Genomic DNA, 12438 nt, shown 5'->3' with positions numbered 1-12438 from the left:
CAGCTATTGTTGGACTAAGACGCCCCTCAACCCCAGCTAAAGCTCAGGAATGATGCAAGGGTGTTGGAAGGTAAAGGTAAAGGTAAAGGTAAAGAACTTCCGCCCTGAGAACTTCCAGGTATAGGGCGGTATATAAACTCAATAAATAAATTAAATAAATGAATCCGGGACTGGAAAATAGGGACACTTTGGAGGGTCTATATTAAAGGTAAAGGTAAAGGGACCCCTGGCCATTAGGTCCAGTCGTGACTGACTCTGGGGTTGCGGCGCTCATCTCGTTTTATTGGCCGAGGGAGCTGGCGTACAGCTTCCAGGTCATGTGGCCAGCATGACTAAGCTACTTCTGGCGAACCAGAGCCGTGCACGGAAACGCGGTTTACCTTCCTGCCGGAGCGGTACCTATTTATCTACTTGCACTTAACATGCTTTTGAACTACTAGGTTGACAGGAGCTGGGACCGAGCAATGGGAGCTCACCCCATCGTGGGGATTCGCGATCTTCTGATCGCAAGTCCTTCTGATCGGTAAGTCCTAGGCTCTGTGGTTTAACCCACAGTGCCACCCGTGTCCCTGTAGGCTGTTGGAATCTTTCCTTTAAAAGCTTGGGATGTGGTATTTGTTAAGTCGTGGGCGAACATATCAGACAACACAGTGATTCTTCCAAAGCAGCTCTTTATTTGTAAGCTGGAACAGAACTGATCTGAGGAGCTCAGGCAGCCTGCTTATATAGAGCTCCAGAACAATGTAACTGTTGCCATTTTCTAAAACTATCCAATCACTGAACGTCACTTTCGATCCTTCATTTGCATAACTATCTACAGTATCTCCTTGCTGGCCCAGGGTGAGAACTTCAGTATATAACAGTATTTACACTCACTAATGCCTCTAAGGGCTGGTGTGTGAAGTTCCAGGGACAATCATGCAGAGCTTTCCTCACATTAACTTTGGCATTGCAGTCCTTCAGTCATAAATATTCCTTAGTCATGTTTATTTAGAAATAAATTCTACTCGGAGTGGAAAGCGAGTGATTTCTGGAATGGAGTAGCTTGTGGGGGTGGGGTGGGGGAGTCATGGCTGGCTGACACACTGAACATATTGAGATATATATATATATATATATATATATATATTTGTTAAAGAGTTCTTAGTTTACAAAAATTGTCTCTTTTTTAAAGTTGCGTTTCCGACAGATCAGCTTCATTTGTTGTGAGGCATTAGTGCAGGCTTCCTCAACCTCTGCCCTCCAGATTTTTTTTAAACTTTATTCCAAAACTGAAAAAGAATTACAAACATCAAACTCAAAATCCATATTCATTTTGTAACATAATTGACCCTCCAGTTGTTTTTGACCTACAACTCCCATGATCCCTAGCTAGCAGGACCAGTGGGTCAGGGATGATGGCAATTGTAGTCGCAAAACATCTGGAGGGCCAAAGTTGAGGAAGCCTGCATTACTGTTAGATTAGGAAGAAAAGGGAGAAAGAGGGGGAAAGGGGAGCGGTGAGTGGGCTGGAGTCAGGGGTGGCAATGCTTCTCTTCTTCTGCTTAGTGTATGTGTGGGGTTTTGTGTCAGCGTCACTTGTGTGGGTTCTCTTACTATGTATTCGCTTGTTGTATTTCCTTAGTGGTGAGAAACTGCAACATTTTGTTGCAGCTTTTAGACCCCCCTCCCACTTAGTAGAATTCTAGTTGTTTAGCTTACGGGTGTGTTTGCTGCACTCTCTTCTAGCATGTGAGCAGTCTCCATGCCAGGCGAAATATTAACTGTGTTTTTGTTTTTCCTGGCAGGCTGTGGGGACTTCTTGTAGCCAAGTAAGATTGTCTTCCATAAACACGGTTTTAACAGTGAGTCTGTAAGTGACTGTGGAGGCCAATTCTGGACCCACACGTCCTTCCACAGTGGGGACAAAGGTTTCCAGGTGGCAGTTGAGGGTTTGCCAAGCGTGCCTTCCTCTTAGCACGTTTCTCCCTCTTGTCTTGAGCTCAAGTGTCTTCAAAGCCTACAATGCCTTTTGCTAAAGGCTGTTCTCCAGCTGGAGCGCTTGCAGGCCAGTGTTTCCCAGTTGTCAGTGTTTATACTACTTTTTTTATACAGTGGTACCTCGGGTTAGGGATGCGGGTGGCGCTGTGGGTTAAACCACAGAGCCTAGGACTTGCCCATCAGAAGGTCGGTGGTTCGAATCCCCAGGGCGGGGCGAGCTCCCGTTGTTCAGTCCCTGCTCCTGCCAACCTAGCAGTTCAAAAGCACATCAAAGTGCAAGTAGATAAATAGGGAAGGTAAACGGCATTTCCATGAAAAGCTCTGGTTCGCCAGTAGCGGCTTAGTCATGCTGGCCACAAGACCCGGAAGCTGTACACCGGCTCCCTTGGCCAATAAAGCGAGATGAGCGCCGCAACCCCAGAGTCAGTCACGACTGGACCTAATGGTCAGGGGTCCCTTTACCTTTACCTTACCTCGGGTTACACGTGCTTCAGGTTACATACTCCGCTAACCCAGAAATAGTACCTCTGGTTAAGAACTTTGCTTCAGGATGAGAACAGAAATCGTGCTCCGGTGGCATGGCAGCAGCGGGAGGCCCCATTAGCTAAAATGGTGCTTCAGGTTAAGAACAGTTTCAGGTTAAGTACGGACCTCCGGAACGAATTAAGTACTTAACCCGAGGTACCACTGTATTTGCCTTGCGAGAGTCTTTGAACCTCTTTTGTTTTCCAATTTTTAAGTTCGGAACAGAGTCCTTGCTTTGGAAGACAACAATCCGGCGTCCACACAAGGTGACCAGCCCAACAACTCCCATCACCCAGTCTGACGCAGAGCGCTAATGGGAGTTGGAGTCCAACTCATGGTGTTTGTTTTTACAAAAGCCAAAGCGGGAAGCTCTTTGTTTCAGCAGAACTTTCACTCCTGGGGGGACACGCCCCTCTCTCCCTCTGAGCCAATGGGAACTCTGGGTTCGCTGCTTCGGCGACTGGATTGTTGAGATTCCGCTCTCTCATTCGCTCCCGAAGGAAAGAAAGGGGGGAAAGCGCGGTTTGAGTCGGAGGCGTTGCTAGGCGACGGGGTTTCCCTGCTCAGCACAACATCCCCGCAGGGGAACCGAGAGCAGGGAGACGCGCGGATGAGCGGGAGGCGCCCCCGCATCCCCCCCAAAAACACCCACTCCCTTTGTATTCAGCGTAGGGGCAAGCAGCTGGCCACCCAGCCATGAGTAGCGAGCAGGTGAGGGATGGAAAAGTATTTTTGTGTGATTGTTTGTGTGTCTTGTAGTTACAATTCAGCTTTCCCTCTTTCCCCCCAGTGCTGCTTCGCCTCCCCCCCCAAAAAAAAATCACATGGAAACCCCCTCTTCGAAGTGCTTCCAATGTCGATCCTGGCTAGCAGTGATCTCCAAGAGCCACAAAAAAGGAGGCACCGCTTGTCATTTAAAAGTGTTTTTAAAAACTTGGCTACTTTTCGGTGTCTCTCTCTTGAACTTCGCAACTAGCTTTCCTCCCCGTTCCCGGCTCACTGTCCCCCAGGGAAACTCATTCCCTTCCGCTCTGAGCAAAGCACCCGACATTTCTCCGATGAAAATAGGGACATAAGGAAAAACAGGACGTTCCAGGATCAAATCAGAAACTGGGACGGCTTCTGTAAATGGGTGTGTGTTATTGGGCTGTTCTTGTTTTTTTAAAAATTTTGATTGTTTATTTTGTGGTTTTGTATTTTGATTTTGTTCTGTAAACCTCCCTGAGAACTTCCGGGTCTAGGGCGGTATATAAACTCAATAAATAAATTAAATAAATGAATCCGGGACTGGAAAATAGGGACACTTGGAGGGTCAATATTAAAGGTAAAGGACCCCGGACAGTTAAGTGCAGTCACGAACGACTCTGGGGTTGCGGCGCTCATCTTGCTTTACTGGCCGAGGGAGCCAACTGTCCACAGACAGTTTTTCCGGGTCATGTGGCCAGCATGACTAAGCCTCTTCTGGTGAACCAGAGAAGCACACAGAAACACCGTTAACCTTCCTGCTGGAGCGGTACCTATTTATCTACTTGCACTGGTGTGCTTTCGAACTGCTAGGTTGGCAGGAGCAGGGGCCAAACAACGAGAGCTCACCCTGTCACGGGGGTTCGAATGGCCAACCTTCCGATCAGCAAGCCCTAGGCTCAGTGGTTTGCAGGTCACTGATATTATTATTATTATTATTATTATTACTTGGTATGCTCATATGTGTTTTTATCTTGTATTTTTATGCTGTGAACCGCCCTGAGATCTATGGATGAAGGGCAGTGTACAGCAGGCAGACCACAATATGTGGAGGGGGGGTGGGCTATGCTTGGCTTGGTGCGGGGTCTTATTTATTCATTCATTCATTCAAGTGATTTCTTACTCACCCTTCACTGTTAAGTCCCAGGGCAGGTTACATGCAATCAAATCATGCAATCCAAAAGGAGTACCGGTAAATAAGTTTAAATATACCAGGAAAAACAAGCAGGGACGCGGACTTATAAAAAATATTGGGGGGGCCCGGGAAAGCTCATGAATAATAAATAAGCTCATGAATATGCAAATAAAGTGGCGCCGCCTCCTCGTGAGCGAATAGGGGAGAGCGTGCTGCGCCTATTAATCAGCTCCAAAGGAAATTGGGTGGAGCTTTTGCTCGGGAGGGAGGGCAGGAGGCATGCAGCCCGCCCCTCCCTGTGCATTTTGGGCTGGGGGAGGGGCGGCGATGGCGCTCTGCTGGAGGGGCGCCGGAGATTATTGGGGGGGCGGAGCCCCCCAAACGAATTTTTGAGGGGGCTCGGGCCCCCTCAAGCCCCATGGAGTCGGCGCCTATGAAAACAAGGAAAACGATTCCAAGCAAAAGCAGCACAGTGTAGATTAACCAAAACAGAAGGGGTGAGTCCCAGTACCTTAACGGTCAAAAGGCCAGGGGTAAAGAGGTGCATTTTTGACACATGACAGATGTTGCAGGAGAATTTAGGGGCTGCTACAGAGAAGGCCCTCTTAAGCGGACATTCCTGTCATTTCTGAAGTTGGCAGAGCTACCAAGAGACTCTTGCTTGGAGGTGAAGAGAGAGTCATTAGCAATGGGTGGTGAAATTGTCAGGCAAAATTTTAAACTCTTCAGCTCATGAGGAGTTTGGGTCTACAAAAATGCAAAGAGGCTGCACTAATATTAACACTTACCCCAATCAGGCTCCTTTATAAAAAAAAAAAGCAAAAGCAGATTTTTAAAGTGCCGTTTTAAAAAGTCAGTTGTAGAACTCAGTCTTAGCCACAGATTTATTAAACTGGATATTCCAGACTATTTATAATTCCTGGTCAATAGTCCTGTGACTGTAATTTGTTTCAATTGTTGTTAATGTGCTGATGAATGACCGGTAAGAAATTGAAACATCTTGGGACTATGCCAGATCATGTCACCTTGAAGTAAATTGTAGACCTACTGAGATAATAACCATGCATCGTGTAACCGTACATGTTTCTCAAGGTAAGGCAGAGAGATTAGTTGGTCAGGAATTAACATCTGATGTACACAGAAATCAAATAAGGAGAGATGATAAGAGAAATGATTTTGCACAAGACCTGTCAGTGTGGTGGACCAGTGTCCACATGGACAAAAATATCCGCGCATCATTGTTTTCAGCAGTAGGGGGCGGTCTTTCACTAGCTTGGTTACCGAAATTTATTTTAAAAAGTACCGGTAAGGCTTGCCACTTAATGTTACTCTAGAATAGGAGGTTGTGTGTTTTTCCCCCAGAAGTTGATGGAGCTCTCTCTCTCTCTCTTTTTGCTATTTAGTATAAAGCAAATAGATGGCATAAGCTTTCTTTTTTTCGAAATGCCTTTCCCCCCCTCCCTTCCTGACATTTACTTAAACATCCGTGCTGTTTGAGGAAGGAGCAGGTGGTGTAGCCATATTTGTTGAAGGAGACTTTAATATATTCATCTCATTAGCGGAAAGTTGATTGCAGGATGACATCCTCTAGGAAAACAAGAATGCAGCCCAAGCTCTTCAAAGTCAGGCATTTAAAAGGGATGTAATCCTCCTTGCAGCTGTTCATATAATTTTTAAATTAGTTTTTGAAAAATAAACTTAAGCAGGGAGTTTGTATGGGGGGGGGGCTGGTGCTCTCATAACACCTTAAAGTGGCAGCGCTTTTTTCCCTAGAAGCATTTCCAATAAGAGAGGAAGCAGATTCCTTTGCAAAAATACATAAGGAAATAAAGAAATAAATAGGTAGGTAGGTAGGTAGGTAGGGCAGAGTTAGGAAACTTCGGCTCATAATTTCTTCCAAAATCATGGATTGCATAAATATAGAATACAGTGGTACCTTGGTTCTCAAACTTAATCCGTTCTGGGAGTCCATTCCAAAACCAAAGCGTTCCAAAACCAAGGTGCGCTTTCCCACAGAAAGTAATGCAAAACGGATTAATCTGTTCCAGACTTTTAAAAACAACCCCTAAAACAGCAATTTACCATGAATTTTACTATCTAATGAGACCATGGATCCATAAAACGAAAGCAATAATCAATGTACTGTACTATAAAATAAATAAGACAGTATTGTACATGATAACAATTAAAATTATTATTTTTTCTTACATACACTGATGATAGTCATTGTTTGGATGGGGGGCTTTTATCCATTTCCACAGTGACACAGTCAGTCAGTCAGTCAGTCAGTCAGTAGCTGAACTGGGTTCCACACAGTCACAACAACAAATTAACTGGAAAAGCCTCAAAAACAAAAACGCAAAATAAATAGCAAAAACAAATGCACCAAATTTAATCCGCGCCAGAAGTCCATTTGACTTCTGAAATGTTTGAAAACCAAGGCATGGCTTCTGATTAGTGCAGTTGCCCAGAAAGAATAGCTGACAGCTGCATTGGACGTTCGGCTTCCAGAAAACATTTGGAAACTAGAACACTTTTGTTGTTTAGTCGTTTAGTCGTGTCCGCCTCTTTGTGATCCCCTGGACCAGAGCACGCCAGGCACTCCTGTCTTCCACTGCCTCCCGCAGTTTGGTTAAACTCATGCTGGTAGCTTCGAGAACACTGTCCAACCATTTCGTCCTCTGTCGTCCCCTTCTCCTTGTGCCTTCCATCTTTCCCAACACCAGGGTCTTTTCCAGGGAGTCTTCTCTTCTCACGAGGTGGCCAAAGTATTCAGGATCTGTCCTTCCAGTGAGCACTTAGGGCTGATTTCCTTTAGAATGGATAGGTTTGGTCTTCTTGCAGTCCATGGGACTCTCAAGAGTCTCCTCCAGCACCAGAATTCAAAAGCATCAATTCTTCGGCGATCAGCCTTCTTTATGGTCCAGCTCTCACTTCCATACATCACTACTGGGAAAACCATGGCTTTAACTATGTGGACCTTTGTTGGCAGAACACTTACTTCTGGATTTTCAGCATTTGGGAACCAAGGCGTTTGAGAACCAAAGTACCACTGTATAGAATAGGTTATACCTTGAAGGAACAAAGCTGTTGGAAGCTGGATGCTATTTCCAATAATTCATTTGGTATTTCTATAACAATTTTCTGCTCCAGTCCAGTGATGCTGCTCTGGTGCCTGTAAACATCACCCCACGGTGTAAATATTTAAGGTAAAGCTTTTATTTTTTTTAGCTATGGAGATTAAAGGATGTGAAAGCTTCAGAGGCTAAATTTCTGTGGGTGGTATCCAGCTAAAGTGTTTTGCAAGTGCAAGGATGCACTGCACAATGGAATTCTGTTCCACTGAACTGAATGGGGAAACCAGCTCACATCAAGCATGCATCTCTATGCATTGTGGTGGTGGCAGCCTTGGGTATGTGTTGCATTGTTTTTGAAAGGCACCCATTACACCATTTTGGAGATTTCCATCTTTGATTCCAGGAGATGTGTCTGTGAAACAGTTTGAGAGATAATGGTTTGATTGGTGATTGGGTCGTTTTTTAGTTGGTTAGCTCAAAATCCAGAGAAAGGTGAATTTGTAGCTCCTAACAATCAACAATCAAACTCTGTGGGTTTAACCCACAGAGCCTAGGACTTGCCGATCAGAAGGTTGGCGGTTCGAATCCCGGCGACGGGGTGGGCTCCCGTTGCTCGGTCCCTGCTCCTGCCAACCCAGCAGTTTGAAAGCATGTCAAAGTGCAAGTAGATACATAGGTACCGCTCTGGCGGGAATGTAAACGGCGTTTCCATGAGCTGCTCTGGTTCGCCAGAAACAGCTTAGTCATGCTGGCCACATGACCCGGAAGCTGTACGCCGGCTCCCTCGGCCAATAAAGCGAGATGAGCACCGCAAACCCAGAGTCGGCCACGACTGGACCTAATGGTCAGGGGTCCTTTTACCTTTACCTAGCAATCAGGGAGTAAAGGAGCCCTGGATGGTTAAGTCCAGTCAAAGGTGATTATGGGGTTGTGGCGCTCATCTTGCTTTCAGGATGAGGGAGCCGGCGTTTGTCCACAGATAGTTTTCTGGGTCATGTGGCCAGCATGACTAAACCACTTTTGGCACAACGAGATATCATAATGAGTGCCAGGGCGCACGAAAACGCTGTTTACCTTCCCGCTGCAGTGGTACCTATTTATCTACTTGCACTGGCGTGCTTTTGGACTGCTAGGTTGGCAGGAGCTGGGGCAAAGAAGAAGGAGGAGGTTTGGATTTGATATCCCGCTTTATCACTACGCTAAGGAGTCTCAAAGCGGTGAACAATCTCATTTTCCCTTCCTCTCTCACAACAAACACTCTGTGAGGTGAGTGAGCAACAGGAGCTCACCCCTTCGCAGAGATTTGAACTGCCAACCTTGCGATAGGCAAGCCCAAGAGGCTCAGTAGTTTAGACCACAGTGCTACCCGGGTCCTGGGAGTACTCAGGAGTGAGCTGTTGCCTCTTAGACTGTGGAGCATTTTCAATGGAGCGAAATGGATGCAGCCGCAGTTCTTGTGCAAGCTCATTCGTTTTAGTGAAACTGATGCAGCAGCAGCAGCACTTCCATCTTTCATTTGAATGTGTTTCTTTCAAATGCTCTGCTAACGTTAATGGGAGAAATATATACTGGTGTGCATGTAGCTGTTGAATGCTGAGGAAAAAAGATGACAGTGTACTGCAATAAACGAGCAAGAACCTAAGCTTAGGCATGTTTATTCAGAAGCAAGCCCTGCAGTCCTGTACAGGGCTTGCGCCTCGTAAATGCGATTAGGACTGCAGCTGTAAAAACGTTTTTAAAGTTTCATATTAAAAGTATACATGTCTTATTTTGCCTACTGTTTTCACTACCTTGCAGCCCAAGCCACCCAACAAAGGGAAATTGGAGAAGCCTATAGCAAAATTCTTACCACTGGTGGATAAGGTAATTTTTGCTTTGCTAAACATTTTTAAGCATGCCTTTGGAGAGAAAATTCTGGTGAATAGCAAATGCGTACAAGCATCTATCTTGAATAGTTTCTCCGTTTATTGCGTTTATACCCTCCCTTTCTCCCAAGGAGCTCAAGGCAGTATACAGAGCCCCCTTCCCTTTTATCTTCACAGCATCCCTGGGAGGTAGGCTAGTCTGCAAAAGATGCTGGCAGGCCCAAATTCTCCCAGTGAGCTTTATGAATGCCCTGATTCTACTGAAGGTTATGGCAGTGCCTTTGATCCAGATACAGCCATAAGCAGCAAAACTCATGCATCCCCGTAGTGAAATACATGGCATAACCACTCATAATGGTTTTGGCTTTCATTTCCATTGAAGGATAGCAAGGTACCATTCACATCTATTAGAAAGGAAGTTCAGGGCTGCAACTGCTTTGCCTCTGTGCATATGGCTGTCTGTGCATGGATCACCACTCACATAGAAGAAGAAGAAGAGTTTGGATTTGGTATCCCGCCTTTCACTCCCTTTAAGGAGTCTCAAAGCGGCTAACATTCTCCTTTCCCTTCCTCCCCCACAACAAACACTCTGTGAGGTGAGTGGGGCTGAGAGATTTCAGAGAAGTGTGACTGGCCCAAGGTTACCCAGCAGCTGCATGTGGAGGAGCAGGGAAGCGAACCCAGTTCACCAGATTACGAGTCTACCACTCTTAACCACTACATCACACTGGCTCTGTAGATCTGTGAGTAGATCTGTGAGATCAGCACTGAGTACTGCCTTTGTCTACACAAGGCAGATATTTGCATCTGCTGGTATTGTCCCTTCCCTGTGCAGCAGTATCAAATACAGGTTTGTAGTTGCTGGACAGCAATTTCAGGAGTACAGATCCCTTACTGTAACCATAAACTGATTTCTAGATCGGGAAAGAGATCTACACATCCAGCAAGAGAGATCTCTGCATCCTTTCCTGTGTTGTTTGACAAGGCAACTGCGTATCTGAATGCACATCCCTGTCCAAAATGCAGTGGTCATCCAGACAATTGAATTAGTTGCATGTTTGTTTGCAAATGGATTCGATTTGCAAATTTTTATTTTTCATTTGCCTGCTTACTGATATCGTTGAATTAATTTCTTTGAAATGGCTTACAAATGGCATTAAGGACTGTCAGGAAATAGTTGCTGGCATCTTTCTACAAATGAGAAATTAAATGTTTCAGATAAACTGTAAGCCGATATGGCATCAGAATCCTCCTTCGTTTCACCTGCGGGGAGAGGAAGAGGCACATGTTCCAGAGGAGTTTATGATAAGAAACGAGGTGACACCAGGTAAGCATACTTGCTTGTGTACAGATGAAAATGGTTATATCTCTAGGCATGCATTGTTTTTTGCCCATTATAATAACCTGGAAGATATGTGGGTGCTCTATCGATCATTTACTGGATTGTATTTTTGCATTTCTCTCTTTTTTAAAAAATGAATTTTTATTAATTTACATCAAAAGAAAAAACAAACAAAAAACATATTAGTTTCACATCAAAATTTCACAACATATACCTTTTTAGGACTTCCTCCAGCTTATCCGTAAATCATCCGTAGTTATAATTTAAGTTACGCATTTCTTAATTTTGTATTGACATTGTTTATATCTTTCTTTCTATTCCCTTTAGACAATATTTCATAGTCCTTCACAGTGCTTCTTTAAATCCCGTTAGCGTTATCTGTCCCTCAGTTATATGTTCCAGATATTCCACGAATTTCCCCCAGTCCTCGATGAACTTTTGGTCTCTTAAGTATCTAATCTTTCCTGTCAATTTGTCCAGCTCCATATAGTCCAACAACTTCATTCTCCATTCTTCCACAGTCGGTATTTCTTTTTTTAAAATAAATATTTATTAAACTTTCTCAAAAGAAATACATTGTAAAAAAAAAACACACAACAAAAATACATCATACATAAAATACGGAAAAAAACAATAAAAAAATAAATAATAAAAACACATAAAATTTCCATTTACTTATTTTCTTTTAACTTATTTTCCAGACCTCCTCATACCTCCCTTCCTTATATTCCAGTTCAAATTGTTAACTCAGCAAATTATTAATTCTCGCCATTAATTTTGCTTATTCCCAAATCTTATTGTTCATATCTCTTAAAACATTACAGCTGGAAACCACTTACTTTCTATCCAACCTCACTGGTTTCTCTTCAGATCGTATAAATCTTTCGCCTTTCACAGTCGGTATTTCTTGCTATTTCCATTTCTGGGCCAGTAACACTCTTGCTGCTGTTACTGCATATTGGAAAAAATTACCATCTCTTCTTTTTATCTCGTTTCCTAATATCCCTAACAGAAAGACTTCTGGTTTCTTTATAAATGTATATTTTAGAATCTTCTTCAATTCGTTATATTTTTTTCCCCAGAAGTCTTTCACTTTCTTACATTCCCACCACATATGATAAAAAGAACCTTCTTTATCTTTGCACTTCCAACACTTATTACATGTCTTATACATTTTTGCTAATTTTACGGGTGTCATAAAACATTTTCATAACATTTTCTTTTAACGTCATACATGCAGTAAATTTTAAGCCTTCCTTCCATAGTTTTTCCCAGTCCTCAAATTGTATGTTGTGACCCACATCTCTGGCCCAGTGAATCATTACCGACTTAACTTCTTCATCCTTTAAGTTCCATTCTAACAGCAACTTGTACATTTTGGATAGTATTTTCCCATCATTATCTATGATTTCCCTCTGAAATTTAGAATCCTTATCCGCATAGCCATGTTCCTTACTGTCTTTCCTAAACATTTCATTTATTTGAAAATAATGCAACCAGTCATATACATAATCTTTAACCTACTCATATGGTTTCATTTTCCATTTTCCTCCTTCTTTAAATAACAGTTGACTATATGTTATCCATTCACTACTCATATTAATTTTCTTTACACTCAAAACTTCTAGAGGGGATAACCAGTGTGGCAGTATTTTTGCATTTCTCTTTTAGTTTCTGGCCAAATGAAAACTGAATCAACCTCAGTGTAAACCCTGCTAGCTTGTGAAATGACTGCATGTAGGGCACACTTGATATATGCACACGGTATAT

At 43.6% G+C, this 12438-nt stretch overlaps 1 protein-coding gene across 1 annotated transcript in view; it reads left to right on the top strand.

The window, feature by feature from the left end:
- The first annotated feature begins 3079 nt into the window (after window positions 1–3079).
- The window catches only part of DNAH7 (dynein axonemal heavy chain 7), a 153138-nt gene continuing 143779 nt past the window's right edge, over window positions 3080–12438 (top strand). Inside the window, exons 1-3 of the mRNA XM_081886711.1 lie at window positions 3080–3216; window positions 9259–9324; window positions 10545–10653. Of these exons, the coding sequence (XP_081742837.1) occupies window positions 3202–3216; window positions 9259–9324; window positions 10545–10653 (190 nt within the window). The 5' untranslated portion in view covers window positions 3080–3201. The remainder of the gene's footprint in view (window positions 3217–9258; window positions 9325–10544; window positions 10654–12438) is intronic.

Source organism: Podarcis melisellensis, assembly GCF_964234715.1.
Source record: "Podarcis melisellensis genome assembly, chromosome: 1".
NCBI classification, from domain to species: domain Eukaryota; kingdom Metazoa; phylum Chordata; class Lepidosauria; order Squamata; family Lacertidae; genus Podarcis; species Podarcis melisellensis.
This window is presented reverse-complemented; position numbering and strand designations above follow the sequence as displayed.